At 40.6% G+C, this 27,562-nt stretch overlaps 1 protein-coding gene across 10 annotated transcripts in view; it reads left to right on the top strand.

The window, feature by feature from the left end:
* The window catches only part of LOC147016956 (atos homolog protein A-like), a 103,961-nt gene that overhangs the window by 70,138 nt on the left and 6,261 nt on the right, over positions 1–27,562 (top strand). For 8 of the 10 annotated variants that reach the window (XM_085846247.1, XM_085846243.1, XM_085846246.1 and 5 more), the window contains 4 exons: positions 13,282–13,460; positions 13,611–13,810; positions 26,547–26,672; positions 26,874–27,562. The exon at positions 26,874–27,562 is cut by the window's right edge and continues 416 nt beyond it. In XM_085846247.1, coding sequence (XP_085702373.1) covers positions 13,282–13,460; positions 13,611–13,810; positions 26,547–26,672; positions 26,874–27,562 — 1,194 coding nt within the window. Of the gene's footprint in view, positions 1–5,019; positions 5,162–5,368; positions 5,534–13,281; positions 13,461–13,610; positions 13,811–26,546; positions 26,673–26,873 lie in introns of those variants that run through there. The other 2 variants (XM_085846249.1, XM_085846250.1) reach the window with 2 other exon arrangements.

The following is a 27,562-nucleotide window of genomic DNA, read 5'->3' as shown; positions in this document are numbered from 1 at the left end:
TGGGCAACTCAGTCTTCGGGACCTGGCCGTTGCAGCTCCACTCGCTCGCATCGACACGTTATATGGTGTGATGTGCCTATGCTTTTTCTTTTTGAGGCGATTATCGTTTTTGGTACCTTATCTGCTTTTATGTCATGGTATCCTATGCTGCTTCTGGTTATTATGATGATGGTCATTTAATAATCATAGTTTTAGGAGGGAGGAGTGTGGTGTAGCGGGCCTGCGGGGGCAGGGCATGATGTGGAGGAGTGGTCGGCATGATCACGTGCATGCAAGGGATATAGGAGTGCGCGCCGCCTGAGGCGTTGTAGTGGTTGCTGTAGTCGCTGTGGCGTGTAGAGTGCATTGAGTACGTAATAAAGGGGAGTTACGGGCAACGTACGCTCACGCTCCCGCTCGTGCAACAAAGCCGGGTTGGACTGTTTCCCCCGCTCGTGTCTGCCTTCGAAGCACCATTATCACGACACTACAGAATCCACTACCATTTCGAAAATATGACCTAAAACAACATTTATCATTACTGGAGTTGAGTAACTAATCCTACTCATTTCGATATTTTCTAATCTATAATTAATTTGTTGTCCGTCTAAACATTTTTTAGAGTAAATCGACCCCACTGAGTTCGAAAATGCAGTGCATTTTCACCGAGGAAGTTCAGAAGTGTATGGATTCGCATCTCACCATACCCTAATTTAATATAATAATAACTAAACAAATAACTAACATATTTTTCGTGAATCATTGAATCTAAAACACTGGATGTTGGGCCGGCTAGAAATATGTTCAGGCGGGAGTGGAGACAGCAATAGAGGCGGAGATGATAGTGGTATTTGGTAAATGAGACGAAATATTCTAATAGTTTGTAATTCCATTGATTGAAAAATTAGGGTATGGTGAGATGCGAATCCGTACACTTCTGAACTTCCTACGTGAAAATGGACTGCATTTTCGAACTCAGTGGGGTCGATTTACTCTAAGAAATGTTTAGACGGACACCAAATTAATTATAGATTAGAAAATATCGAAATGAGTAGGATTAGTTACTCAACTCCAGTAATGATAAATCTTGTTTTAGGTCATATTTTCGAAATGGTCGTGAATTCAATGTCGGTGCAGTCATTTCTTAGAGTAAATCGACCCCATAGAGTTGGAAAATGCACTCCATTTCCACCTCGGACATCCAGAAGTACCCGTAATCATACCTGATCATACCCTAATTTAACCAACTCATGAAACTAAAAGTCGTCATATGGAGCGACCTCTAAATCACCTCCGATCAACTTAAAATTTTTTATGCGTGTTATTGAATCAGTGGAATAATTTAAGGCTTGTGGAGACATCTGAATTTTTTTATATTTTTTTTGCTGTTGTTGGACCACCCTAATATATATATATATATATATATATATATATATATATATATATATATATATATATATATATATATATATATATATATATATATATATATATATATATATATATATATATATATATATATATATATATATAATCTGGTGATAATTCACTTACTTTTCCCCAAACATATTGTGGGGTCTTTGACTTCCACCACTTCCAGTGCTGACAGTTGGGTCTGCCAGCTTAATGTCCATCCAAGGGATGGCATGTGAAATTGCAGGATGACAGTTACGAACTGGAGTTGAGATTCAAACTCAGGCTGGACAGCTCAGAGGTAAGTGTGCAAAAACCTACAAGTTATCCTCCCAGCCCCTCGTTTGGGTTTAAAAAGTCACAAGTGTTACTTATTGGGCCTGGGGAAAACAAAATTTGCTATTAGATCAGGTTTGTTACCTTTGTCATTGAAGCAGGATGAAGGTTGTGTTTGCACCCCTGCCTCTTTGTTTGTTTGTCTGTGAGCAGGATTTATGGACAGATTTATGAACACCACACAAGTTATGGACAGATTTTGACGAAATTTGGTGGACTGGTCAGGTGTGTGATAAGGATGAATTTATTTGATTTTGGTGAAGATCCGCATCCGGATCAGACGCTATAATTTTTAGTAATTCTTCGCTATTGCGACAGAGGGCCAAAAACGATATATCGCACGATAAAACTTAACGACGGATTATGCTAAAACTTGGTGGATGATTTGGGTAATTGATAAGAACAAACCGATTAGATTTTGGTTCAGATCCGGATGCAGATTTGGCTTATCAGTGGGACACAAAATATAAACTGTTCAGCCTAGCGGAGGTATGCTCTCTTCCCAGTGTCGTTCTTGTTGAGATTGTTTATTTTCATATTGAGCTAAGAACAAGACTCCATGCTGATACTCAACTTCCTTTGGAGCAAGATATGTTGTTGAGTCAGTGGAGGAAAGAAAAAGGGGGTGTATAAGTGTTCAAAGGGGGCTTAACTTGTAAGGCCTGGCTACAAATGTACCTCCATTGCATAGAGGAATCAAACATGCTGAGCTTTCATAATGTTCTCCACTTGTGATGTTAACGATGTCGAGATGAGAAAAAAGGCTGGCATTATCTTCTTTGAATCTCTGTGCAATTTTTTTGTTTCAATTAGAGCATGATGTCATACATGGTTCAACTGCCAATGCATTTACAGGGGAACCCAAATACCTATACTCATGTTCTCCCTAACCTATCCTCTGATATCACGTACATTAGAGATGCTGCCCTTTCTTGTTCAATTTCTGAATTAGACAAAAAAGAAAACTTGACAAGTGAATCTCATTTTCCTCCCTCATCTTTTATTTTCATGACCCCTGACCGTTGATGTCACTGAGTGAAGACCAATGACCTCCCATTATTGCTTCCCCGAGTACACAAGATATGGATCAATCATAAAATAGTTTAAACATTTCTGACCATTTCTTATCAGCAAGCTGCATTTTTTGATGGTTCTGACAATGCAAACGAAGATGGATTTTTAATTTTTTTTTTTTTCATGAGTGTGATTATATATTGTGTTGTACATTTCATTTATTGATAATCCTACTATTAATTTGTAATTGGTCACTGGCTTTGACACCTACACATTTTTATTACAGACACTTGGCATCAAAAGATACATGTATCGAACAAACAGTTTTAAATGGACCACCTTGCCACCATTACAGCATATGAATTGCATCATATGTGGCAATAAATACGAATTGTTGCTTCCAGCTTGCCGGCTCGATGGCAGATGATGCCATTTGCATTTTTTTCCTCCATCCATACCACGTTTAGAATCTCGTACGGGCACGGGCAACCCGCTAGTACATTTTATTTTACAAACTTGTGTTCCTGCAAGTCCGTTCCATTAATATTAGACTCCAGCCAAAAATTCAACAGCAGGCCTGGAATTGAATACCACAATGTGAATTGGACTGGTGACCATGATGGGTTTCTGTAAAGTCAGTGATAGCATGATAGGTGAGCAGAAAGTGGTGAATATAAATATTCTGTTATTTCGATGGGAATGCCTTTTTACTTTTATGAGTGAGAGGAGGGTGAGAGTAAAGATAGGACAGCTTTGGAAAGGGGAGGGTGAGGCTTTGGGGAGGAGAGGGGATTTGAAGGCTTGAGTGTGGGAAGGATATTGATTCTTCAGGGTTGTGAAGGGTAGGTTGAGGGTTGGGGTTGGGGGGGGTGGGGGGAAAATTGTGGGACAGAATTGGGAGGGTGTGTGTGTGTGTGTGTGTGTGTGTGTGTGTGTGTGTGTGTGTGTGTGTGTGTGTGTGTGTGTGTGTGTGTGTGTGTGTGTGTGTGTGTCCACCTGAGATGTGCTTATGTACACTAGAAGAGAGATGTTTGGCTGTCTCTGTGTCACCATTTTGCTATGTATGGCCAAATGGATCCTTGTAAAACTTTCAAAAGTTCATCAGTGACTGTGGAGGAGTGTTTTAGCAAAACAATCTTACTATAATTCACCGTCTGTCCATCTGTCTGTTCCCAGGTACCGCAAAAACAGCTGAACCGATCACAACCATTTTGGGTGTGTAATCCTGGGACCACTTGGAGTAAAATAGGCATAAATATAACATGACCCCTTTGACCCCGTAGGGAGCGGGTGCTTCTAGTATAATAATTACAAAATTATATTTAAAAATTTTGGGTGGATTTTTTTATATTTTATTGTTCTTTCATGCCTAAACCTTTGAAGCTGCGTGAAAGGTTATATTAAATTATCCCTAATCTCATTCCTTAGTGGGTGGAGGGAAGTGTTTAAGAGCCCCACCAAAAATTGGGGGAAAAAAAAATCTGATTTCTTCAAAATGATTAGATCAGCACCAGGCATTGGCAGGTACTTCTGCCATAATAAATACATGGGAAAAAAACAAAACACAGAAGCGGTGACAAAACCTGGCCATCTCATGCTGAGACTTGTCGGATGGGCTGATGAGGCCTATTTCTACTAACTGTGACCTTGCCCTTTGACATTTTTGGCCCAATTATTAATTAGCCTTCTCCATATTCTCATAATGGATGTTTTTTGAAAATTTGATGACAAAAGCTCAAATGCTAAAAACATATGCCACGCACGCACGCACGCACACAATAATTATAAAAATAAAGTAAATAAATAAACTGACAATGCAAATATTTCAGGTTAATTTATTTAGCCATTTTATTCCAATGTTGACCTTGCTTATAAGAGTACAGGTTTGACTGAAAATGGGCATTCTAATTCTTGCATTCTCTAATAATTATCAAAACCATCAAGGAAATAATTCATTTTTGGACCAAAATGAAATTTGAAACATAAATTTGCTCCCAAATGTTCACATGGGCTGTCTACATGTTATGATGCAACATCATTGGTTTCCTGGTATCGCTGCAGCAGTGCATGCACTGAGTGCAGCATCGACATACTTGTATACATGTATCGAGATATTGTCAAATCAAGTCTGGCCAACTTTGCAAATGACTTTACTCAAACTTTAAAGGTCGACAAATCTTTTTATCTTCAACAACGAAAAAAATCAATAATCGTCATTCATTCTCTTTCACTTCAGCAAATGTATTTACAGAAAGGATATGAATCATCAACACAAACTAAGCACACTGTTGCATTCAGCGAACATGCGATCACAGAGATCTTCTTCAGATGGATTAGCAGAAAACTATAATTCACATTGAAGACATGGAGGATATGGAACAACATTGAGCTCGTGCAATGCAACACATGTGCATTGAAGGTACATCCAGCAATTATTATTCAAATGAATACATTCACAGCATGCATCTTAACCATACATGTGTATGTGCATGTATTCAACAGCAATTTGCCACTTCACTTTTTCACTTACTTTATCTACTCCTCATCAAAATTTGACTCTTTCACAGTAATAGAGTTTCTGCAGTCAATGCACTGGTGACGAGAACATCTTCCTTTCTTCTCACAGCTCGTTTTCTTGCATGAACAGCATGCTAAATCAAGCAAACTGCTTGGAGCAGGAGGCAGATCACCCCAGTCGGTCTAATTCGCCTTCAACTACTTTCCATCCTTGTCCCTTTGGATGAGGGATTTGTGGGAACTGTTCCAGACATCTAGAGCGCACAGTAGCCTGGTAATTTGCTCTCTCTTTTGTATTTCTTGATTGAGTCTTCAGTGGGTGGGAGACATGTTTCTGACTTGGTTAACATTAGGAACCTTCAGCTTCTTCATCATCGCTGACTGCTAGTGCTGCGACCTCGCTTTTGGGGCTTCCTTCCACTTTTTTCCACTTTGCAGCACTTTGTTCAAACTTTTAAGCATGTTTCTCACTGAAGAGAATAGCTACTGTGCGTGTTGATGACATCCATGCAGCAAAACCCTGAAAATCATCCTCCAGAATCTTCAGCCGCACGAACATCTGACAACATGATGATTAGTGACAGTCAGGTCTGCAATGAAGCACGCGATTGGTTAATACGTATGCATCAGTGCTCGTTACACATGTCAAACGTGCTGTGACTGGACAATATTTATTTAATATGTTGTCACGTTTTCAGATGTTTTTTCCATATTTTGACAAAAATGTGCATATTTTGTGTTTGACGAGGTTCAGAGATTAGTTCTAAAAAATTTTTTTTCACAACATATCACAGAAACGGGTCAATACGTGACTTGAATCACAAACATAAACAAAACGGGGGCTCAGCCTGCAGTTTATTAGCTCGCCTGTTCGAAGAGCAGAGAGCTATAGCGATACCCCCAGCGTGAGCGTGAGCGTGAAAATGTTAAAGTTTTTGGTGCAAGTTATTTAGAAGCTTGCCATTCATTTAATGTGTGTACTAGGATGCTGATATTTGGCATGGAGGTTCCTTTGGGGTATATTATTGATGTAGTGAAGTTGAAATTAAAAAATAATTTCAAATGTTTTAAATTTTTGACCTGTTTTGAACTTAACTTTTTTGTAGCACATCAACGTTAAAGTTTTTGGTGCAAATTATTTAGAAGCTTGCCATTCATTTAATATGTGTAGTAGGATGCTGATATTTGGCATGGAGTTTCCTTTGGGGTATACTATTGGTGTAGTGAAGTTGAAATTAACAAATTATTAAAAAAAAAATTAATTTCAACCTAAGATGGTGTCAAAGCCACCCAATGCTCGCCTGTTTATACTAGACGCTTGCCATTCATTTAATATGTGTACTGGGGATGCAATGAAGTCCAAATGAAATAAATTTTGTTGGTGCACCTTTTTCAGAGACTCAATATTTGTGAAGTCAAAACACTACATATTACTTTTTAGCTCGCCTGTTCGAAGAACAGAGAGCTATAGCGATACCTCCGGCGTGGGCGTGAGCGTGAGCGTCAGCGTCAGCGTGAGCATGAAAATGTTAAAGTTTTTGGTGCAAGTTATTTCCTTTCTAATGTTTTTATCTACCACACTATTTTTTACTGATTACAATATACAAATACATATATTGCTTTAAAATTATTTGGATCAGACTTTACTGCAATGCTTTATAAAAAATATTATTACACTACTCTTTTAAAAACGATAAATGTATAAACAGGCGAACATGGGGTGGCTTTGACACCAACTCTCTGGTTAATAGGACCGTTTGAAATCCTCGGTACTCTCCATTCAGGCTGGGAAAAATTCCTCACTGATCTATGGCAAAGCCGTCTGGATCCCACGTGGAGATGTTTTCTGCGAAGACGTGTGTAGTGTATAATAAACGAATCATTTGTTCAATAAGTTGCAGTGAAGGCTGTATGCCATACGGCTTACCATTTTGGCCAAAACGGTGAAATCCAATTTCGTTATTGCATAACTCCTAGCACCGCTTTACAGTTAGGCTCAGGTAAGGGAAAGCAAAATAGAAGAGATCTCTGGTATAAAGGTCATTTTGTGATTAATATACCCATTGTGGAGAAAGCAAAACGCATATTTTGTTTAAAATCCGGAGCATAGTCTTTTTATTGTTATTCATTTCCTGGACACACGTGAAATACGTGCTCATTCACTGTGCCAATGAAAATTTATACATTATTCCATTTATCATATTGTTCAATATTTCTTTATTCGTACCATCTGTTCAATACCTGTCCATACAAACATAAGGGAACAAGTTGTTGACTTGGAAAAACAACTGGTTGTTGTAATCAACTTCAAAACCAGAGTGGATTGTCTTCCTCCTCACCATGACTCAGCTGAATGTAATCAAGAATCTAAATTTGAGATGTACAAATTGTATCCAATTGTCTGTCCTGATGGCTTTCTCCTCTCTCACCGCTTCGCACGCCATCATCAAACCTCGGAGGCATAATCAACAGTGTCTTACAAATTCCACTTGCGATATCTGTATTTACTTCCAACTTTTATTCCATTTGGCTCTGTCAAAAATAGACTTGTATCAAAGGTGTCACTCTGCTGCTGAATGACGTCACGAGATTCACGTCATGAGATCCTTCCGGCGTATCAAATACCATTCCATTCCATTCCATCACTCGTCCTTAGGTACCTCTGCTAGATTCTAATATTCTAAAACTCTAATCGAAAAATCCTAATAATTTTTATCTTCTCATTTGCATGTTCTGAAACCAGGAAAGTGATCTCCAATTCTCATCAAGCCATTCATCAATTTTGGTGTGTTGGACTATTTCAGATTTACTACTCTCAGTGGAATCTAAATCCAACTATGGAGCTTGTGTCATCTTCTTTCAATGCTTGCTGCCATGGTTCTCGCACGTGAGGTCTTCACTCTGTGGCATTATGGGTCAAATTGACCTCAGGAAAAGAAACCCCGTTTCAATGCACGATGTTTTTTCATGAGGGGAGTGTCGTCAAAAACAATTTCCCCCCCCAAATTTTCGGCTGGGTCCATTTTTAGCAGTGTGTGTCTTCCATCTTGACATAAACCTTCAATCGAGAAATTGTTTTTTTTTTCCTTCATTTAAAAAAAGATGTTGTCACATTTCCAAGCAGCAAAGAAGTAAGGATTTAACTCTCTTTATAATGCCTGTGCTAACCTTTTGGACGTTCATATAGCTTGCACAATAAATGTATAAGTTATTAACAGGGAGATCAATCACCACAAGCCACAGTCGGTATTGAATTATTAGCCTTGCCTGAAAGGGAGAAGCGTGTGTGACGTGTCTGTCCCCGCAGGCGGATCAACTTTAATAAAGCACCTCCAATATGTGAAAGGGGTCACTTAGATGAATACCGCAGCTTTACGCTGCGTTATTGAAGTGCTCTGTCCTGTTTGAGAAATTATAATTTTGCACATTTTGTTCACAACAAGCAACTTTTTTGGTATCAAGTTATTGTGGATTCTTCCTCTATTCTTTCTTGTTATTGTGGTGTTCTGTGCATCTTCTGCTATGGTATATAGTGAATATTTTGGCTGGTGGCAGGGGGGGGGGGCTGTGTCACTAATGCAATGCCCTCTGCAGGACAAAGCAGGAATTTGTCTTTTTTTTTTCAGGGTGCCAGCGATAGCTCCCATACTCTTTGTGAAGGACACCGTGGGATCTTTAACGTCCACCAACTAATGCCAGCAGACAGGACTCCCATTTAACGTCCATCCGAGGGACGTCACGCACATTGATGAATCGTCTTGCCTGCAAAATACCGGGGTGACAGTTTATAGCTGGATCGGGATTAAAAATGCTCAGAGACAAGTCCGCACACCTCTTGGCCATCGTGCTAACCCTATGTTCTGTGTTGTGCCAGCTCGTAGCAGCACCTGATGGTTTGAATGAAAAATGACAAAGGAGGTTGATGAGATCCCGATGAAAGAAGGCTTAATAATATTGACAGTTCTTCAGACTGAATGGTTCGGCGACAAAGCATTTCAAATGTACATTCACATGAGTTTGAGCAGTAACAGGTGTGTGGAAACTATAGGGAGCAGTGGGGAAAAAGAAAGTGTTTTTACGAAAGCAAAATCATTGCAGCCATCTCGATCAATTCCTCCGAGCAACTCCATCATTATCTGTACCTCGGCATCTCTCCCCGCCCTGACCCCATTAAAAACTTATATCAAATGCCAGATAATTCACGATGAGAATAAACAAATTTAGTCTTTTACTGGGTTTGAAGGAACTTCAAAACGGTCATGAAAATGTATTGCTATCAAAAAAATAACCTGTAATGCATTTGGGGCTCAAGAGTTGTTAACCGTGCAATTTGAGAAAGCTGCACGTGTTTCAAATGAAGAGCTAATCCTAATCCGTCTCGGCAAACCTTTTCCATATATTCATATTGGAGTCGTCCTTAGTTTCAGCTTCCAGGAGTAAAATTCCTGTCTTGCCATTCTCAACATCTGGGTCTGGTGTGATGGTAGACCTAAACTGCTCAAATATTTATCCAACATGCTGTCTGATTGATTTCACTCCATCTCTTCTATCGGGTCTCATGCTGTTAGAAGAGCTGTCCTACACAAATCACCTCCACATCTGCAGATAGACACCATACAGCACAGGGCTCGACTTTTGTACATGAGATAAACACAGCCATTGATCTTTGGGGAAGTTACTTGTTGGAGCACTCTGGGTGCCAGTGATGCCATCTGGTGAAATCGTTCTTCTCTCCACTTTCAGAGGATTATTATTAAGAGAAATCTCTTCTGACTAACCCACTCCTCCCTAAACCTGTCCCCAGCATAGGATGCCAACCCACGGGATTTGTCAGTGCTGTATCCTCTAAATGCTGAGCATCAAGTAAGGAAACAGCACAAACCATTTTATAAGTCTTTGCATTTAAAAGTCTAAGTCAAGGTCAAATCGAACCAATGACCATCCAGACTCTGAGCGGATATTCTGACCGCACTGTCACAGAACCTGGTGTGAAAGGCATCTTTTTTAATTTTTTTTTTTTTTCCAAAATCAACACTATGCCGATATAAGACTAATGCACAATAGGAGATAAATAAGAACATGGAAAAGTGTGTCCAATTTTCTTCAATTATCAGTTTAAAAATTTAGACATCGAAATGATTTACACCTGTATTTTTTAAACGTATGGATTACATACTTGGGTACCTGAATAAACGGGCTGACAAGATGGATCAGAGGGAGCGTATTGACCTTTGAGCTGTCTAGTCAGGATTCTATTCCCAACCCGATTAATTTGTCAGCTCAGTGTTTCACGTTCAAGGTGATTTATCGATGGAATGTGCCATCGTTGGGATGTGACATGGAACTGGGCCTCCCATCTGCTGGCATTCTCTGATGGACTTTAAAGATCCCTCATTATTTTTTACGAGAGTAGGCTATTTGTGCCAACTCCATGGTCAACTTCCCAAATCCTACTCTGACGATTGCTGGAAAAGGCAATGCCAAACTAAAGAGGCAAAAACTTCCCTTGCCTTGAGACCGCTTCAGTAGCACTAACAGATTGGTGGGTTGAAATCACCTAAACAAATGCGGGGAAACTGTCTGGATGCTCCATCAATCTGTGGCCGTCTGTCTGTCTGTCTGTCATGCTATCTCCTTCGAAACGATTGCACAGAAATTAACCAACCTTGGTAGTTATAATCACCACATAGCAAGAAGGTGCGAGAGCACTGTCATTTTTTTTTTGGCCCCACCCCTAGGGACCTGGGGTGGGATTAAAAGGTCAAACACCAAAAATGCAATTATAGACACATTTTAAACATTTTGTTTTATGAAACTTTGCATGTGCAAACGACATTGGGGCATGCATGAAACACAGTGCCTATAGCAAGTCCACACCCCCTTTCAAATGTTTCACCTTTTGTTGCCTTATAGCCTGGAATTAAGTTACATTAAATCAGACTTTTTCCACCTTTATTTGCACATCGTAACCCACAACGTCCAAGTGAAAAACAAATTCTACAAATTTCAGAAAATTAATTAAAAACACAAAACGAGAATATCATGGTTGGATAAGTGTCCACTCCCCTGAGTTAGTACTTGGTAGAAGCACCTTTGACAACAATTACAGCTGTGAGTCTGTTGGGATATGTCTCTACCGACTTTGCACACCTTGATTGGGCAAAATTTGCCCATTCTTCTGTACAAAACTGCTCAAGTTCAGTCAAGTTGCGTGGGAAGCGTTGATGGACAGCAATCTTCAAGTCATGCGACAGATTGTCCATTGGATTTGGGTCAGGGCTCTGACTGAGCCACTCAGGACATTTATCTTTTTGCTCCGTAGCCACTCCAGTGTGGCTTTGGCTGTGTGCTTCGGGTCATTGTCATGCTGAAAGGTGAACGTCCGTCCCGATTTCAGATTTCTTGCAGAGGGCAGCATGTTTACCTCCAGGATTTTTCTTTATTTTGCTCCATCCATTTTCCCTTCTATCCTTACAAGTGCTCCAGTCCCTGCTTAGTAGAAACATCCCCACAACATGATGCTGCCACCACTATGTCTTACAGTGGGCATGGTGTTCTTTGGGTAGTGTGTTGGGTTTGCGCCAAATGTGACGTTTTGCATTTAGTCCAAAAAGTTCCATCTTGATTTCGTCACACCACAAAACGTTTTGCAACATGGCTTCAGAATCTCCAGAGTGCTTTTTTGCATACCTCAAATGGGACTCAAGGTGGGCTTATTTGAATAATGGCTTCCTTCTTTCCACCCTACCATCCAGGCAAGAGTTGTGGAGTGCTTGGGATATTGTTGTCACCTGTACACAGTGACTAGTATTTTCCATAAAGGCATGTATCTCTTTCAAAGTTGTCATTGACCTCTTGGTGACCTCACTGATGAGTCTCCTCCTTGCTTGCTCATCCAGTTTGGAGGGACAGCCTGATCTAGGCAGGGTCTTGGTGGTACCATACACCTTCCACTTCTTGATTGTCTTGATTGTGCTCCAAGGGATATTCAAGGTCTTTGAAATATTTATATATCCATCTCCTGATCTGTGCCTTTCCACAACTTTATCCTGGAGGTCTTTTGAAAGCTCCATGGTGCTCATGGTTGAGTCTTTGCTGTGAAATGCACTACCCAGCAGAGGAAACCTACAGGAACAGCTGATTTTATTCTGAAATAATCAGAATCACTACAATTTAACACAGGTAGAGGCCAATTAACTTGGTGTGTGATTTTGAAGGTGATTGGTTACACCTGAACTAATTTACAATTGCCATTATAAGGGGGGGGGGGGATGGACACTTATCCAACCAAGATATTCTGGTTTTGTATTTTTAATTAATTTTCTGAAATAGGTAGAATTTGTTTTTCACTTGGAAGTTGTGGGTTACGATGTGTAAATAAAGGTGGGAAAAGTCTGGTTTAATGAAATTTGATTCCAGGCTATAAGGCAACAAAAGGTGAAAAATTTGAAAGAGGGTGCAGACGTTCTATCGACACTGTATATCATGGCTTTTTGCTTTTGACTCCTGGTTCCTGCTCCAGGGGGTGGGGGCCATGAGTCATAGGGGTCAAAATTGAAGGATTTGAGATGGCGCGCTATCAAGTAGTTTGAATTTTATTGCTGGTTACATCATTCATCAAAGCCAACTTTGTAGCACATCATGTACCTTGTACCAAATCCGTACACACAAAATGTCAAAGGGTGTCATGTTGATTGTGTTGATATCGTTTTGAGCAAATGTCGATTTTTATTCCTTTTACACTTCGATTTGAAACTTTTTTTCCTTTTTAAAGAATGCAGATTTGCATTTGTCATTTTTGAAACCTTGAAACGTGTTGTATTTGAGTCGAGGCATCTTGGCCAATGTAAGAAGTGTTTAGCTCTTCGACAGTGACTCCTGGAGTGGGGCAAGTTTTGCTCATCTACATCTAATTCGATTCTCAAGCTGAGAGCTTAGACCATTGATGGACATTCTGACAAACTGATGAAGGTATTGTCCTTAAATTTCTGCCTTTCATGTCTCCCTGAAACTCAATAACAGAGCCACCAACTTTGGGTGGCAAGTGGAAGCCTGAGGATCTGGTGGTGGCCCTTACATTGCTCATTATCGAGGGTCGTACTCCCGAACTGTCACCAAAGGGTCGTACGGAGGGCCCACACTGCCCAGCTGGAACTTTGCTGCCTGGCTCTGGGCACACATGTCTTCCTGGGCATCAACAGGTGAGTCTTCATGCCAGGTATATTAAACTTAAGGTTGGAGGTTCTGAAAACGAGTTTGCTGTGATAGTTGTTGCACCAAAAACCCTCTTGCTTTAATCATTGAGGAGATTATGTTTTAAGAATGTGCATCCTTGTATGTACGTGGGGCAGTGTGAGCGTGCGCATGCTCTCAGCGAGCGAGCGCGACTCCTCTGGAGAAACGCCGTACCCGTCATGGTGGAGCTAGGATTGAGGGTGAGCTGTTGCGCAGGCCGTGATGACCCTCCGTCAGGGCCTGAGGGAAGTGACTCTGAGCTGGGCCGGGGAGCACTGCTTCTGGAGCGCTGGGCACTACGTTCGATACCCAAACGGTACACCTGCTTATTAATTGGAGATGATACCACATGTACTCTAAAGTACTGGCCCTTTTGCTTTTCTCTTGTTGTCAAGGGTATTCCAGGCCTATGCAGAAACCTGTACACCCATCACATCACATATCACATATCACATCACACCACATCACATCTCGGACAATAACACGAGAAAATATTAGAAACCTTTGTATAAATATGTTGTGCCTACCCGTCACTTCGCTGATGGGTTTAATCAAATAACAGCATCTTGAACTTCACAAACATATTCCATATTTATCTGTGAGTTTCAATGAGGATGCAAAATGAAGTGAAACACACAAAAAAGTATATTTTTTAACATGTTGTAGTTGGTATTGTTGATGCTGCTGTTGACATGGTGGCTCTGGTTGTTGATGTTACCCTGCACACACGAAGCAAAAGGCAGGGATAAGGAATTCGTTCACTCCTGTCTGTCCGTCCGTCAGTCCATCCACAATCATCAGTTTATGATCGAGGCACAACTTGATTTCAATTTAATGTTATATTTTGAACAAAAATCTGAACATGAATCAGAAAACAAACCTGTAGTTTAGCAGTAATTGGGCTTTGAATTCATCTTCATCACACATGTGCAGAGAAGAGTGAGATGATCATTTTCACTCTGTCTGCCTGTCAGTCAAACAAAATTGAAAATCATTTCAAACAGGAAAGTTACTGTTTTTTCAGGACATCATAAAAGAAACAAATAGGAACGAAGGACGAATGTAACGTGTACTGGTAGATATGATGGTGTAAAAGACACTGTGTCAACGGCAGAATTAACTTTTTATACGACCTTTCCAATCTTCATTTTATTTCAAATTAATTATATACTTGAACACTACAGAATACAATTTGCCACCTTATTCCTTCCAAATGCCTCCAGTTTTGCAGTACTTGGACATGTCCCAGGCAAAAATGCTGCATTTACAACTGCAGTATATGAGAGTTGTACTCTCATATACGATAGTAGTCTGCAGAGAATTACGACAGGAAAGGAATGCTAATTTTGCCTGGGGTTATATCAGGTGGTGCATAAGACTGCATCAACAGTGGTAAATTTTTAATACGAGGGTGAGTCAAAAAGTATCTGCAATGTATTTTTATTTAAATAATATAGCAACAATTGAGCATGAACAAGAGCAGCATTTTTCCACAATGTCCCCTCATTTTCAACACACTTTGTCCATCAGTTCACAAGCTGCTTTATGCCTTCGGGAAAAAAATGTTTTTGGCTGAGTGATGAGCCACACATGCACCGTTTCTTTCACTTGTTGGTCACTGGCAAAGTGGCGGCCTCTTAAATCATCTTTGAGTTGACCGTTCAGGTGAAAGTCCGAAAGGACCATTTGGAACACCCCCCCACGCCCCCCCCCCCAATCTACTTTCTCAACAATCTGGAAGAAGTCCTTTCATTCAAGCTTCTGGGTCTCACTATCTGCCATGATCTTTCCTGGGAAAGCCATATCTCCAACCTCGCCTCCAAAACCAGTCGCCAACTGGGAATCCTCCATCGTGAAAAGTCCTTCCTCGGCCCATCTGAGCTCCTGACTACATACAAAGCTATCGTCCACAGCCTGATGGAGTACTGCCCTCCCCTCTGGGCTGGTGCTCCTGCCTCCCACCTTTCTCGGCTTCACGCTGTGGAAACCAAATCACTTAGGATCATTGGTATCTCCCACAATGAGGCTAAGTCTTTGTGCCTCTCACACTCTCACCGCAGGCAGGTTGGTGGTCTTTCTGTCTTCTTCTGTCTCCTCTCTGGTCTCGCCCCCATTGCTTTGTCTGCGATATGTCCCCACCATATTTCCGTAGAGCACTCAAGGTCCGCCAACAATCCCCTTCTGGTAAAACTTCCAAAATCACGAATCGCTGCTCACCTTCACTCTTTCATTCCTCTTTTTTCCCACCTTTGGAATAAACTCCCACACTCTCTTCAATCCCATTCTTCCCTTCAGGCCTTTAGAACAGCTGTTCACCACCACCTCTTATCTTCCCTCATCCAAAACCTCGATCTTTTCTGCCCCCGTTAATTCACCCCAAACCAACCTCCTTCAAATTCCCTGCTTTCCTTCTAGAAAGTCCCTGTAGTATCCATCTTGTGTACTCCATGTTCCCCACCCCATCCCTCTCCCTTCCACAGATCTCCTAATGTCTCTTCCCCACTGTTTAGTCCTTCCCCCTCCCGCCCCTCTTGTCTCATGCCCTCCCCCCCCCGCTGCGCATTGTGTGTTTGCTCTCATACAAAATTGGGCCTTGTGAGTCTCAGGAAAGTGTGAACATCACTTTTACGGCTGATGGTTGACTTTTGAACTGTTTTTTTTACTGGTGATATCAGATTTTTCTACTCCATACTCTCGAGTTCACTCTCTGGCTCATAATGGTGGATCCACGTCTCATCTCCACGAACAATGCATCTCAAAAAAGCATTCCCTTCATGATGAAAGTGGTTCAAAAGGCTTTCGCAGATTGTCACTCGGTTGTGCTTGTGCTCTTCTGTGAGTTGTTTTGGAACCCATCTTGCAGAAACTTTATGAAAGCCAAGTCGGTTGTTGATGATTTCGCTTTAAAATGATTTCACCAAGTCGCTTTAAAAATTATCGGATCCGGATCCAGATTTGGATATTTACCAAAATTGAATTGATTTTCTCCTTGTCACACACCCAAGGGGTCCACCAAGTTTCTTCGGAATCTGTCCACAACCTTTTGAGATATCATGCTACATATCATTTTTGGCTCTATCTCTCAATGGTAAAGAATCACTTAAAAATTTGAGTTATCAGATCCGGTTCTGGATCTTCACCAAAATCTTATCAGCTCATCCTTGTCACACACCCAACCTGCCCACCAAATTTCATCTGGATCCGTCCACAACCTTTTGAGATATCCTGCACACAGACAGACACACAGACAAACAAGAGGAAGGCGTCGTACAGAGCTCGACACTTGCAAAATCCATAAAACAAATTTGACCTCAAAAATAATTTGTGGTTGAAGTCAATGACCAAATATGCAAATCCTCTTTAAATTTCAAGTGAATCATATGAAAATTGATAATTTTAGAAACTCGGCCTATGTTGACTTTTTGGCCTATGTAGACCTACAAAATAATTGGTGGTTGAATTCCGTGACCTGATCTGCAAATGCACTTCAAATTTCAAGTCAATCGGATGAAAATTAAGGATTTTAGCAATGTCACCAAAGTTGTATACCTTTGGCCTATGTTGACCTCTTGACCTCAAAAACAACAAACTTCTTCCTTTTGACAAAATCTAACATGTGGTGAAATTTTGTGAAGATCGGTTCAGAATTGTGACCTGGAGGCGATAAACAGATAAACAGATAAACAGACAAACAGACAGACAGAGGAAGAAACAGACGTCATGCAGAGCACGATACTTGCAAAATCCATAAAACAAATTTCACCTCAAAAATACTTGGTGGTTGAATTAAATGACCAAATATAGGAACTCCTCTTCAAGTTTCAAGTCAATTGGATGAAAAATGGCAATTTTAGAGATTTGAGCGATGTCGTCTTTAAGACCTATATTGACCTCAAAAATAATTGGCTTTCTAACCAAGTAAATCCTTTATTATCTTTCTAAGTGAATCCATTATTATCTTTCCAAGTGAATCCATTATTATCTTTCTAACCAAGTAAATCCATTATTATCTTTCTAACCAAGTGAATCCATGATTATCTTTCTAACCAAGTGAATCCATTATTATCTTTCTAACCAAGTGAATCCATTATTATCTTTCTAACCAAGTGAATCCATTATTATCTTTCTAACCAAGTAAATCCATTATTATCTTTCTAACCAAGTGAATCCATTATTATCTTTCTAACCAAGTGAATCCATTATTATCTTTCTCACCAAGTGGATCAATTATTATCTTTCTAACCAAGTGAATCCATTATTATCTTTCTAACCAAGTAAATCCATTATTATCTTTCTAACCAAGTAAATCCATTATTATCTTTCTAACCAAGTGAATCCATTATTATCTTTCTAACCAAGTGAATCCATTATTATCTTTCTGACCAAGTGAATCCATTATTATCTTTCTGACCAAGTGAATCCATTATTATCTTTCTAACCAAGTGGATCCATTATTATCTTTCTGACCAAGTGAATCCATTATTATCTTTCTCACCAAGTGAATCCATTATTATCTTTCTGACCAAGTGAATCCATTATTATCTTTCCAAGTGAATCCATTATTATCTTTCTAACCAAGTGAATCCATTATTATCTTTCTAACCAAGTGAATCCATGATTATCTTTCTAACCAAGTAAATCCATTATTATCTTTCTAACCAAGTGAATCCATGATTATCTTTCTAACCAAGTGAATCCATTATTATCTTTCTAACCAAGTGAATCCATTATTATCTTTCTAACCAAGTGAATCCATTATTGTCTTTCTAACCAAGTAAATCCATTATTATCTTTCTAACCAAGTGAATCCATTATTATCTTTCTAACCAAGTGAATCCATTATTATCTTTCTCACCAAGTGGATCAATTATTATCTTTCTAACCAAGTGAATCCATTATTATCTTTCTAACCAAGTAAATCCATTATTATCTTTCTAACCAAGTAAATCCATTATTATCTTTCTAACCAAGTGAATCCATTATTATCTTTCTAACCAAGTGAATCCATTATTATCTTTCTGACCAAGTGAATCCATTATTATCTTTCTAACCAAGTGGATCCATTATTATCTTTCTCACCAAGTGAATCCATTATTATCTTTCTCACCAAGTGAATCCATTATTATCTTTCTGACCAAGTGAATCCATTATTATCTTTCCAAGTGAATCCATTATTATCTTTCTAACCAAGTGAATCCATTATTATCTTTCTAACCAAGTGAATCCATTATTATCTTTCTGACCAAGTGAATCCATTATTATCTTTCTGACCAAGTGAATCCATTATTATCTTTCTGACCTCGTGAATCCATTATTATCTTTCTAACCAAGAAAATCCTTCATTATCTTTTGAACCAAGTGGATCCTTTATTATCTTTTTAACCAAGTGAATCCATTATTATCTTTCTAACCAAGAAAATCCTTCATTATCTTTTGAACCAAGTGGATCCTTTATTATCTTTCTAACCAAGTGAATCCATTATTATCTTTCAAACCAAGTGAATCCATTATTATCTTTATAACCAAGTGAATTCATTATTATCTTTCGAACCAAGTGAATCCATTATTATCTTTCTAACCAAGTGAATCCATTATTATCTTTCGAACCAAGTGAATCCATTATTATCTTTCGAACCAAGTGAATCCATTATTATCTTTCTAACCAAGTGAATCCATTATTATCTTTCTAACCAAGTGAATCCATTATTATCTTTCTAACCAAGTGAATCCATTATTATCTTTCAAACCAAGTGAATCCATTATTATCTTTATAACCAAGAGAATCCATTATTATCTTTCGAACCAAGTGAATCCATTATTATCTTTCTAACCAAGTGAATTCATTATTATCTTTCTAACCAAGTGAATCCATTATTATCTTTCTAACCAAGTGAATCCATTATTATCTTTCGAACCAAGTGGATCCATTATTATCTTTCCAAGTGAATCCATTATTATCTTTCCAAGTGAATCCATTATTATCTTTCGAACCAAGTGGTCAGGTCAGGTATGAGAGCATGTGCCAGAACAGCACGTCGCTGCGTCCACTTTCCGCCGGTACTCCAGGGGCCTCCGTCTGGCAATCCCCCAGGCAGATGCCAGGCCCATCCCCATCTCCTTGAGATGATGGTCAACCTGCTGCAACCATGAGGCACGTGGTCGGCCCACTGGCCTCCTCCACTCATGAGACTCCCTCGCTGAGAGAATCTGGTGAGCAGGATCAGCGTCAGGAAAACGAGCCACATGTCCACACAGCCGCAACTGACGCTCACGGACTATGCAGGTAACAAATCTCATCCGAGTCTCTCTCAGCAACCGCTCGTTGGACACAAAATCCGACCAGCGATAGCCAAGGATTCTCCGAAGAGACCTGGTACCAAAGGAATTAAGTCGCCGTCTCAGATCCTTGGTCAGAGTCCAAGTCTCGCACCCATAGAGCAAGACTGGAAGTACCAAGGACCTGAAGACTCGGACTTTCGTCCTCCCGCACAGGTACCGGCAGCGCCACACCCCATGATCCAGTGAATCCATGACTCCCCAGGCCCGACCCAGACGTCTATTGACCTGTGACTCGCAGCCAGCAGAGACAATAATATCACTGCCAAGGTAAGTGAATCTCTCCACGACCTCAACATCCTCACCACAAACAGACACAGACAGGACAGCAGCATCCAAGATGTCACCGAAAGCCTGGATCTTAGTTTTGACCCATGAAACCCGTAATCCCAATGGCTCCGACTCCTCATTCAGCACCTCGAGGGCCCCCAAGAGGATGTCTAAAGTCTCCGCAAAGATGACTGCATCATCTGCAAAATCAAGGTCCGAGATCTTGACATTGCCAAACGATGCACCGCAACTTGATCTCTCCGACATCCTCCCTAGAATCCAGTCCATACAAGTGCTGAAAAGTGTGGGGGCAAGTACACATCCCTGATGAACTCCAGTAACAACTGGAAATAAGTCAGAGATGGTACCACCACACTTCACAGCACTCTCAGTACCAGAGTAGAGTTCAGACATCAGATCGATCAGTTTTGGTGGCACCCCACGAAGACCAAGAATCCTCCAGAGGACATCCCGATTCACTGAATCAAACGCTTTACAGAGATCAACATAGGCTGCAAGCAGCCCCTGCCGAAACTCTCGTCTGCGTTCGGTGAGGACACGAAGTGCAAGGATACGGTCAATCGTTGACCTCTTTGGTGTAAAGCCTGACTGCTCTGGACGCTGGTGCTCAAGCAGATGGTGGCGAACCCTATCGAGAATTATCCGAGCAAAGACCTTGCCCGGCACTGAGAGCAGCGTCACCCCTCGGTAGTTGTTGCAGTCTTGGCGATCACCCTTCCCTTTCCAGAGAGGGACAACAAGGCCCCTCTTCCAGTCAGTTGGGATGATGCCTGTGTTCCAGGCAGAGCACAAAACTGCATGCAACGACACGAGTGCAGCATTTCCACCAGCCTTGAGAAGTTCAGCATGGAGGCCACAGATCCCTGAAGCTTTGCCCCGTTTCAACTGGTTCACCGCAGCCCGTGTTTCCACAAGCGAAGGTGGACCACAGTTGATTCGAGGGTCAGCAACAGGGATTGTAACACCCTTGACATCCAACTCGACAGCTGGGGGATCAGCCTGGTACAACCGCTCAAAGTAACCGGCCCAGCGGGCCTTCACTTCAGACTCCTCTGTCAAGAGCCTACCACTCTCTGCTCTAACTGCAGTGCTCCGAGGGATGGGCTTGGATGAACGTAATGCGCGAATTCCCCTGTAAGCGGGACGAGAATCACCTGTCCACAGGTGATGCTCTACCCCCTCACAGATTCCTCGCACATCGGCCTCCTTGTCCACCCTCAGTGCACGTACAGTTTTACGCCTCAGCTCCCTGAACAGCTCAGCTCTGCCTTTCAGCCTGGCCCTGTGACTCTGGTCAATGGTATCCAGTGTCCCTTGAGAGACAAAATTCTTCTTTGCCCTGCGGTGAGCTCCAAGGCATCCACCGGCAACATCAAGGACGGTGGTCTTGAAGGCGCTCCACAGCTCTTCAGGACCCCCCAAAGCACCCAGACCCCCCAAGTGTCCACTCAGCCTGTTCGCAAACTCCTCAGCTACTCTCTCATCCCTGAGCTTGCCAACATCCAGCCTAGGCTGGGATGGTACCATTCTCCAGGATTTAAGGTGCAGCTTTAGAGTTGCTACAACAAGCCTGTGGTCAGTATTGAGGAACTGAGCACTCCAGTAGACCCTGCAGTTCTGGATCATCCTCCAACGACCGTCAATGAGGAAATGGTCAATCTCCTTTGCCACACCGCCAGCGTTGGAATAGCAAGTCCAGCGATGAGCTTGTGGGCGCCGAAACCATGAACCAGCCACCCTAAGTCCATGACTTCTTGCAAAGTCAAGGAACTTAGTGCTATTCTGGTTCATAGTTCCTGACCCATGGGGACCAACACACACCTCATAACCGTCCCTATCAGTTCCAGTCGATGCATTGAAATCCCCCAAGACTAGAAGTGTATCTCGTCTGGGGCACTGATCAACCACAGACTCGAGTGTGGCGTAGAATGCATCCTTCACGGTGAGATCACTCGCCTCAGTCGGAGCATAAACAGAGACCAGGGAAATGACACCTAAGGAGCGACGAATCCTTAATCTCATAATACGCTCGTTGACCGGTGTTACCTCAATTATCATTGGGGTCAGCTTATTGGACACAGCTACAGCAACTCCTTGGGTATGGTAACCATCAGAGCGACCAGACCAATAGTAGGTGTAACCACCCACCATTATCTCGCCGCAATCCGGTCTCCGAACCTCAGAGAGAGCTGCAATCCCGATGTCCAAACGCTTGAGCTCAGATGATAACAGAGACAGGTGATCATCCTCTCTTAGGGATAGGACATTCCAGGCACCCACCCGAAGGGACCACCTCAGGTTAACCCAAGGAGACCGCCGTCTGGTGGACGACACCTCAGCACCACTCCGACACACTCTCCCGCAATCTGACCCAGGGATGTTACCCCGTGGTTTCCCTCCTATCATCAAAGATTGGGGGTCCCGAAGGCTTTGCTCCAATCCCGTCATCCGGTGAGCTGCCCTGCGAAGGGAAGCTGCACAGGAGGTACTCCCACGGAGTGGGTTTTCAGATTTTTTTGCGTTTTTGTGTTTTGCGGAATGAAGGGTTTTACGGTGGCTGGAGTGCAAATCCTGCCACCAACCTCCTAATAAAAAGTAACCCAACTGCAGGAGGACGTCCGCAGACACAGTTGGGCACTAGATATGGATGGCCGTTGGCTCACAAGGAGCTCCTCCGCCCTTTGACAGGTTTTGTTTTTAATCCTGCTGGGTGTCCATATCCAAACACCCCCTCACCAGAAAAGCTGGTGGAGGAGACGGTTTAGTCGCCGACAACCCGACCATGGAACAGATTAGCACAGGTTTACATGGTACCTGCAGCAGGTCACAGATCGAACCTGACCTGACAACAATGAATCCATTATTATCTTTCTAACCAAGTGAATCCATTATTATCTTTGTAACCAAGTGAATCCATGATTATCTTTCTAACCAAGTGAATCCATTATTATCTTTCTAACCAAGTGAATCCATGATTATCTTTCTAACCAAGTGGATCCATTATTATCTTTCTAACCAAGTGGATCCATTATTATCTTTCTAACCAAGTGAATCCATTTTTTCTTTCTCACCAAGTGGATCCATTATTATCTTTCTAACCAAGTGAATCCATTATTATCTTTCTAACCAAGTGGATCCATTATTATCTTTCTAACCAAGTGAATCCTTTATTATCTTTCAAACCAAGTGAATCCATTATCTTTTTAACAAAGTGGATCCATGATTATCTTTCTAACCAAGTGAATCCATTATTATCTTTCTAACCAAGTGAATCCATTATTATCTTTCAAACCAAGAAAATCCTTCATTATCTTTTTAACAAAGTGGATCCATGATTATCTTTCAAACCAAGTGAATCCATTATTATCTTTCAAACCAAGTGAATCCATTATTATCTTTCAAACCAAGAAAATCCTTCATTATCTATTTAACAAAGTGGATCCTTTATTATCTTTCCAACCAAGTGAATCCATTATTATCTTTCTAACCAAGTGAATCCATTATTATCTTTCTAACCAAGTGAATCCATTATTATCTTTCCAACCAAGTGAATCCATTATTATCTTTCTAACCAAGACAATCCATTATTATCTTTCCAACCAAGTGAATCCATTATTATCTTTCTAACCAAGTGAATCCATTATTATCTTTCCAACCAAGTGAATCCATTATTATCTTTCTAACCAAGTGAATCCATTATTATCTTTCTAACCAAGTGAATCCTTTATTATCTTTCAAACCAAGAAAATCCTTCATTATCTTTTTAACAAAGTGGATCCTTGATTATCTTTCCAACCAAGTGAATCCATTATTATCTTTCTAACCAAGTAAATCCATTATTATCTTTCTAACCAAGTGAATCCATTATTATCTTTCTAACCAAGTGAATCCATTATTATCTTTCCAACCAAGTGAATCCATTATTATCTTTCTAACCAAGTGGATCCATTATTATCTTTCTAACCAAGTGGATCCATTATTTTCTTTCCAACCAAGTGAATCCATTATTATCTTTCGAACCAAGTGAATCCATTATTATCTTTCGAACCAAGTGAATCCATTATTATCTTTCTAACCAAGTGGATCCATTATTATCTTTCTTTCCAAGTGGATCCATTATTATCTTTCTAACCAAGTAAATCCTTTATTATCTTTCTAACCAAGTGAATCCATTATTATCTTTCTCACCAAGTGGATCCATTATTATCTTTCAAACCAAGTGAATCCATTATTATCTTTCTTAGTAAGTGGATCCATTATTATCTTTCTCACCAAGTTAATCCTTTATTATCTTTCTTACCAAGTGAATCAATTACCATCTTCCTAACCAAGTGAATCCATTGTCATCTTTCTCACCAAGTGAAACCATTATCATCTTTCTAACCAAGTGGATCCATTATTATCTTTCTAACCAAGTAAATCCATTATTATCTTTCTAACCAAGTGAATCCATTATCATCTTTCTCACCAAATGAATCCATTATCATCTTTCTCAGCAAATGAATCCATTTTTATCTTTCTCACCAAGTGAATCAATTTTCATCTTTCTCAGCAAGTGAATCCAATGTCATCTTTCTAACCAAGTGAATCAATTACCATCTTTCTAACCAAGTGAATCCATTGTCATCTTTCTAACCAAGTGAATCCATTATTATCTTTCTCACCAAGTGGATCCATTTTTATCTTTCTCACCAAGTGAATCCATTATTATCTTTCTAAGCAAGTGAATCAATTACCATCTTCCTAACCAAGTGAATCCATTGTCATCTTTCTAACCAAGTGAATCCATTATCATCTTTCTAACCAAGTGAATCCATTATTATCTTTCTTACCAAGTGGATCCATTATTATCTTTCTCACCAAGTAAATCCTTTATTATCTTTCTAACCAAGTGAATCCATTATTATCTTTCTAACCAAGTGAATCCATTATTATCTTTCGAACCAAGTGGATCCATTATTATCTTTCTAACCAAGTGGATCCATTATTATCTTTCTAACCAAGTGAATCCATTATTATCTTTCTCACCAAGTGAATCCATTATTATCTTTCTAACCAAGTGAATCCATTATTATCTTTCTAACCAAGTGAATCCATTATTATCTTTCTTACCAAGTGGATCCATTATCATCTTTCTCACCAAATGAATCCATTGTCATCTTTCTAACCAAGTGAATCCGTTATCATCTTTCTAACCAAGTGAATCCATTATTATCTTTCTTACCAAGTGGATCCATTATTATCTTTCTCACCAAGTGAATCCATTGTTATCTTTCTTCTCAAGTGAATCAATTTTCATCTTTCTAAGCAAGTAAATCCAATGTCATCTTTCTAACCAAGTGGATCCATTATTATCTTTCTAACCAAGTGAATCCATTATTATCTTTCAAACCAAGAAAATCCACTATTATCTTTCTAACCAAGTGAATCCATTATCATCTTTCTAACCAAGTGGATCCATTATTATCTTTCTCACCAAGTGAATCAATTATTATCTTCCTAACCAAGTGAATCCATTGTCATCTTTCTAACCAAGTGGATCCATTATTATCTTTCTAACCAAGTGGATCCATTATTATCTTTCTTACCAAGTAAATCCTTTATTATCATTCTTACCAAGTGAATCAATTACCATCTTCCTCACCAAGTAAATCCATTATCATCTTTCTTCGCAAGTAAATCCTTTATTCTCTTTCCAACCAAGTGAGTCCATCATCATCTTTCTCACCAAGTGAATCCATTACTAGCTTTCCAGTTTATTAATACCCCCAATGAGAGACAGCATATCATACCGCCGCCTTGATAAAGGATAATAAAAGAAGGCCGTTAATTATTTTGAAAAGTTGTGTTTTATTAATCCAAACACCAAATTTACAATCATGCATTTCCTTGTCGCTCCCTTTGTATGCATGGAAAGTTTCAGGCCGCTCGGTTTCATGGTTTTAGAGTTATGGAGAACACACACACATACACACACACACACGTTCTCTCTTTTTATATTCAAAGTTAAGGCTCCTGGAAGAGCTGGAACACTGAATGAATCAGGATGCAACAGAACAAGGAATAGCAGAGATTGTGGGTAATAGATTACAAGGTAATACAAGGTTTGGGATTACCCTTTTTGGATTAGTTACAAGGTTTATTTTTGTTTGGGATAATACATAGATAACAAGGACATTACCATAAAAACCACCAATCATCCAAGTTGATGGGATTTGAACCTGCAATCCCCACACCATGAGTCACCCAAACAAGCCAACCCTTCATTTTTGAATTTGACGTTCTGAAGTCACCAATTGAATTTCTTGGCTTCGCAGTGACATCTTATGTTTTGTATTTTCCTGCATCTTGGCATGTTGAGGGTTTCTCGAAATCGAACAAATTAGTATGGCTTGTGCATTCACCAAGTGTGCCTTTTTCTGCAGGGCTGGAGATGCTCTTGTGGGAGACAAGGCTCTTATACAATCAATCCGCTCCTATGTCCACTTTTCCCAACTCAGCGCTTGGCTGAGCGCAGTCCAAGGAAACCTTTCCTACACAATATTCTACAGGTATTTCCATTGAGTTACATTTGCCTCAGGTAGAGCAGCAGCATTTGGCAATACGATGTGTCCAGGTTTGAAACCACATGGAAAGAGGCCCATGAAGATGTATACAGCTCTTTATTTGAGAAAGACATGTTTAATCTATATAAATTATGTAATGACATATTTGCTGAGTGTATAATTGCCACCATGTCTTGCTGCCAACAGGGTCTGTGCACCGGGTGAATCTCTCGTTAGTGATTTTGAACATTCGCCTGTAGAGCACTCGTTTCCTACCACAGCATCTACTCCTGGCTGTACGTTGCGCATATCCGTATCAGCACTTCCTTACTTACCTGGCCTACCCACCATCTACTGCAGTGTGCATGCTTCGCTGCACCTTGATACTTCTGGCCCCACTTGCAATGCTTCCCCTGGACCATCCAGTCCAGCCACCTCTACTTCCTTGTCATCCAGTGATGTGAGAACTCAAGTCTCCTTTGAGACTGGCACGATAGATGCACAACAGAACTTGAGGGTTCCAGGTAAAGTGGTGGTGGAATACATCCGTCCTAGTCCCCACCTGTTGAATTGTGAATATTCTTCGCCAGCGGACCACCCTCGAGATTATTCTGAGGAAAATGGTGTCTGGACCAGAGAGATGCCAGATGAGCAACAGCCTAGGTGCCACATGCCAGGCCGAAGGCCATCAGGAAGAACTCTTAAGCTGACACTGGGGACAAACCCAGACAAAAGCACCAGTCATACTTCTCCACTAGCTTCCTTGCTTCAAGGTAGAGAGGTGATAGCGAGTATTGCTGAACGACTAGCTCTCTGCGACTTGGAGAGCTCGCATCTCCTAGACAGTCACCCTCCACTGACTTTTGCAGACAAGCTGTCTGCATTGTCAGAGCTTA

The sequence above is a fragment of the Eptatretus burgeri genome, chromosome 11 (assembly GCF_056783735.1).
Source record: "Eptatretus burgeri isolate ZD-2024b chromosome 11, Ebu_testis_v1, whole genome shotgun sequence".
In the NCBI taxonomy this organism is placed as follows: domain Eukaryota; kingdom Metazoa; phylum Chordata; class Myxini; order Myxiniformes; family Myxinidae; genus Eptatretus; species Eptatretus burgeri.
Note: the sequence above shows the minus strand (reverse complement) of the source record. Positions and strands in the feature narration are given on the sequence as shown.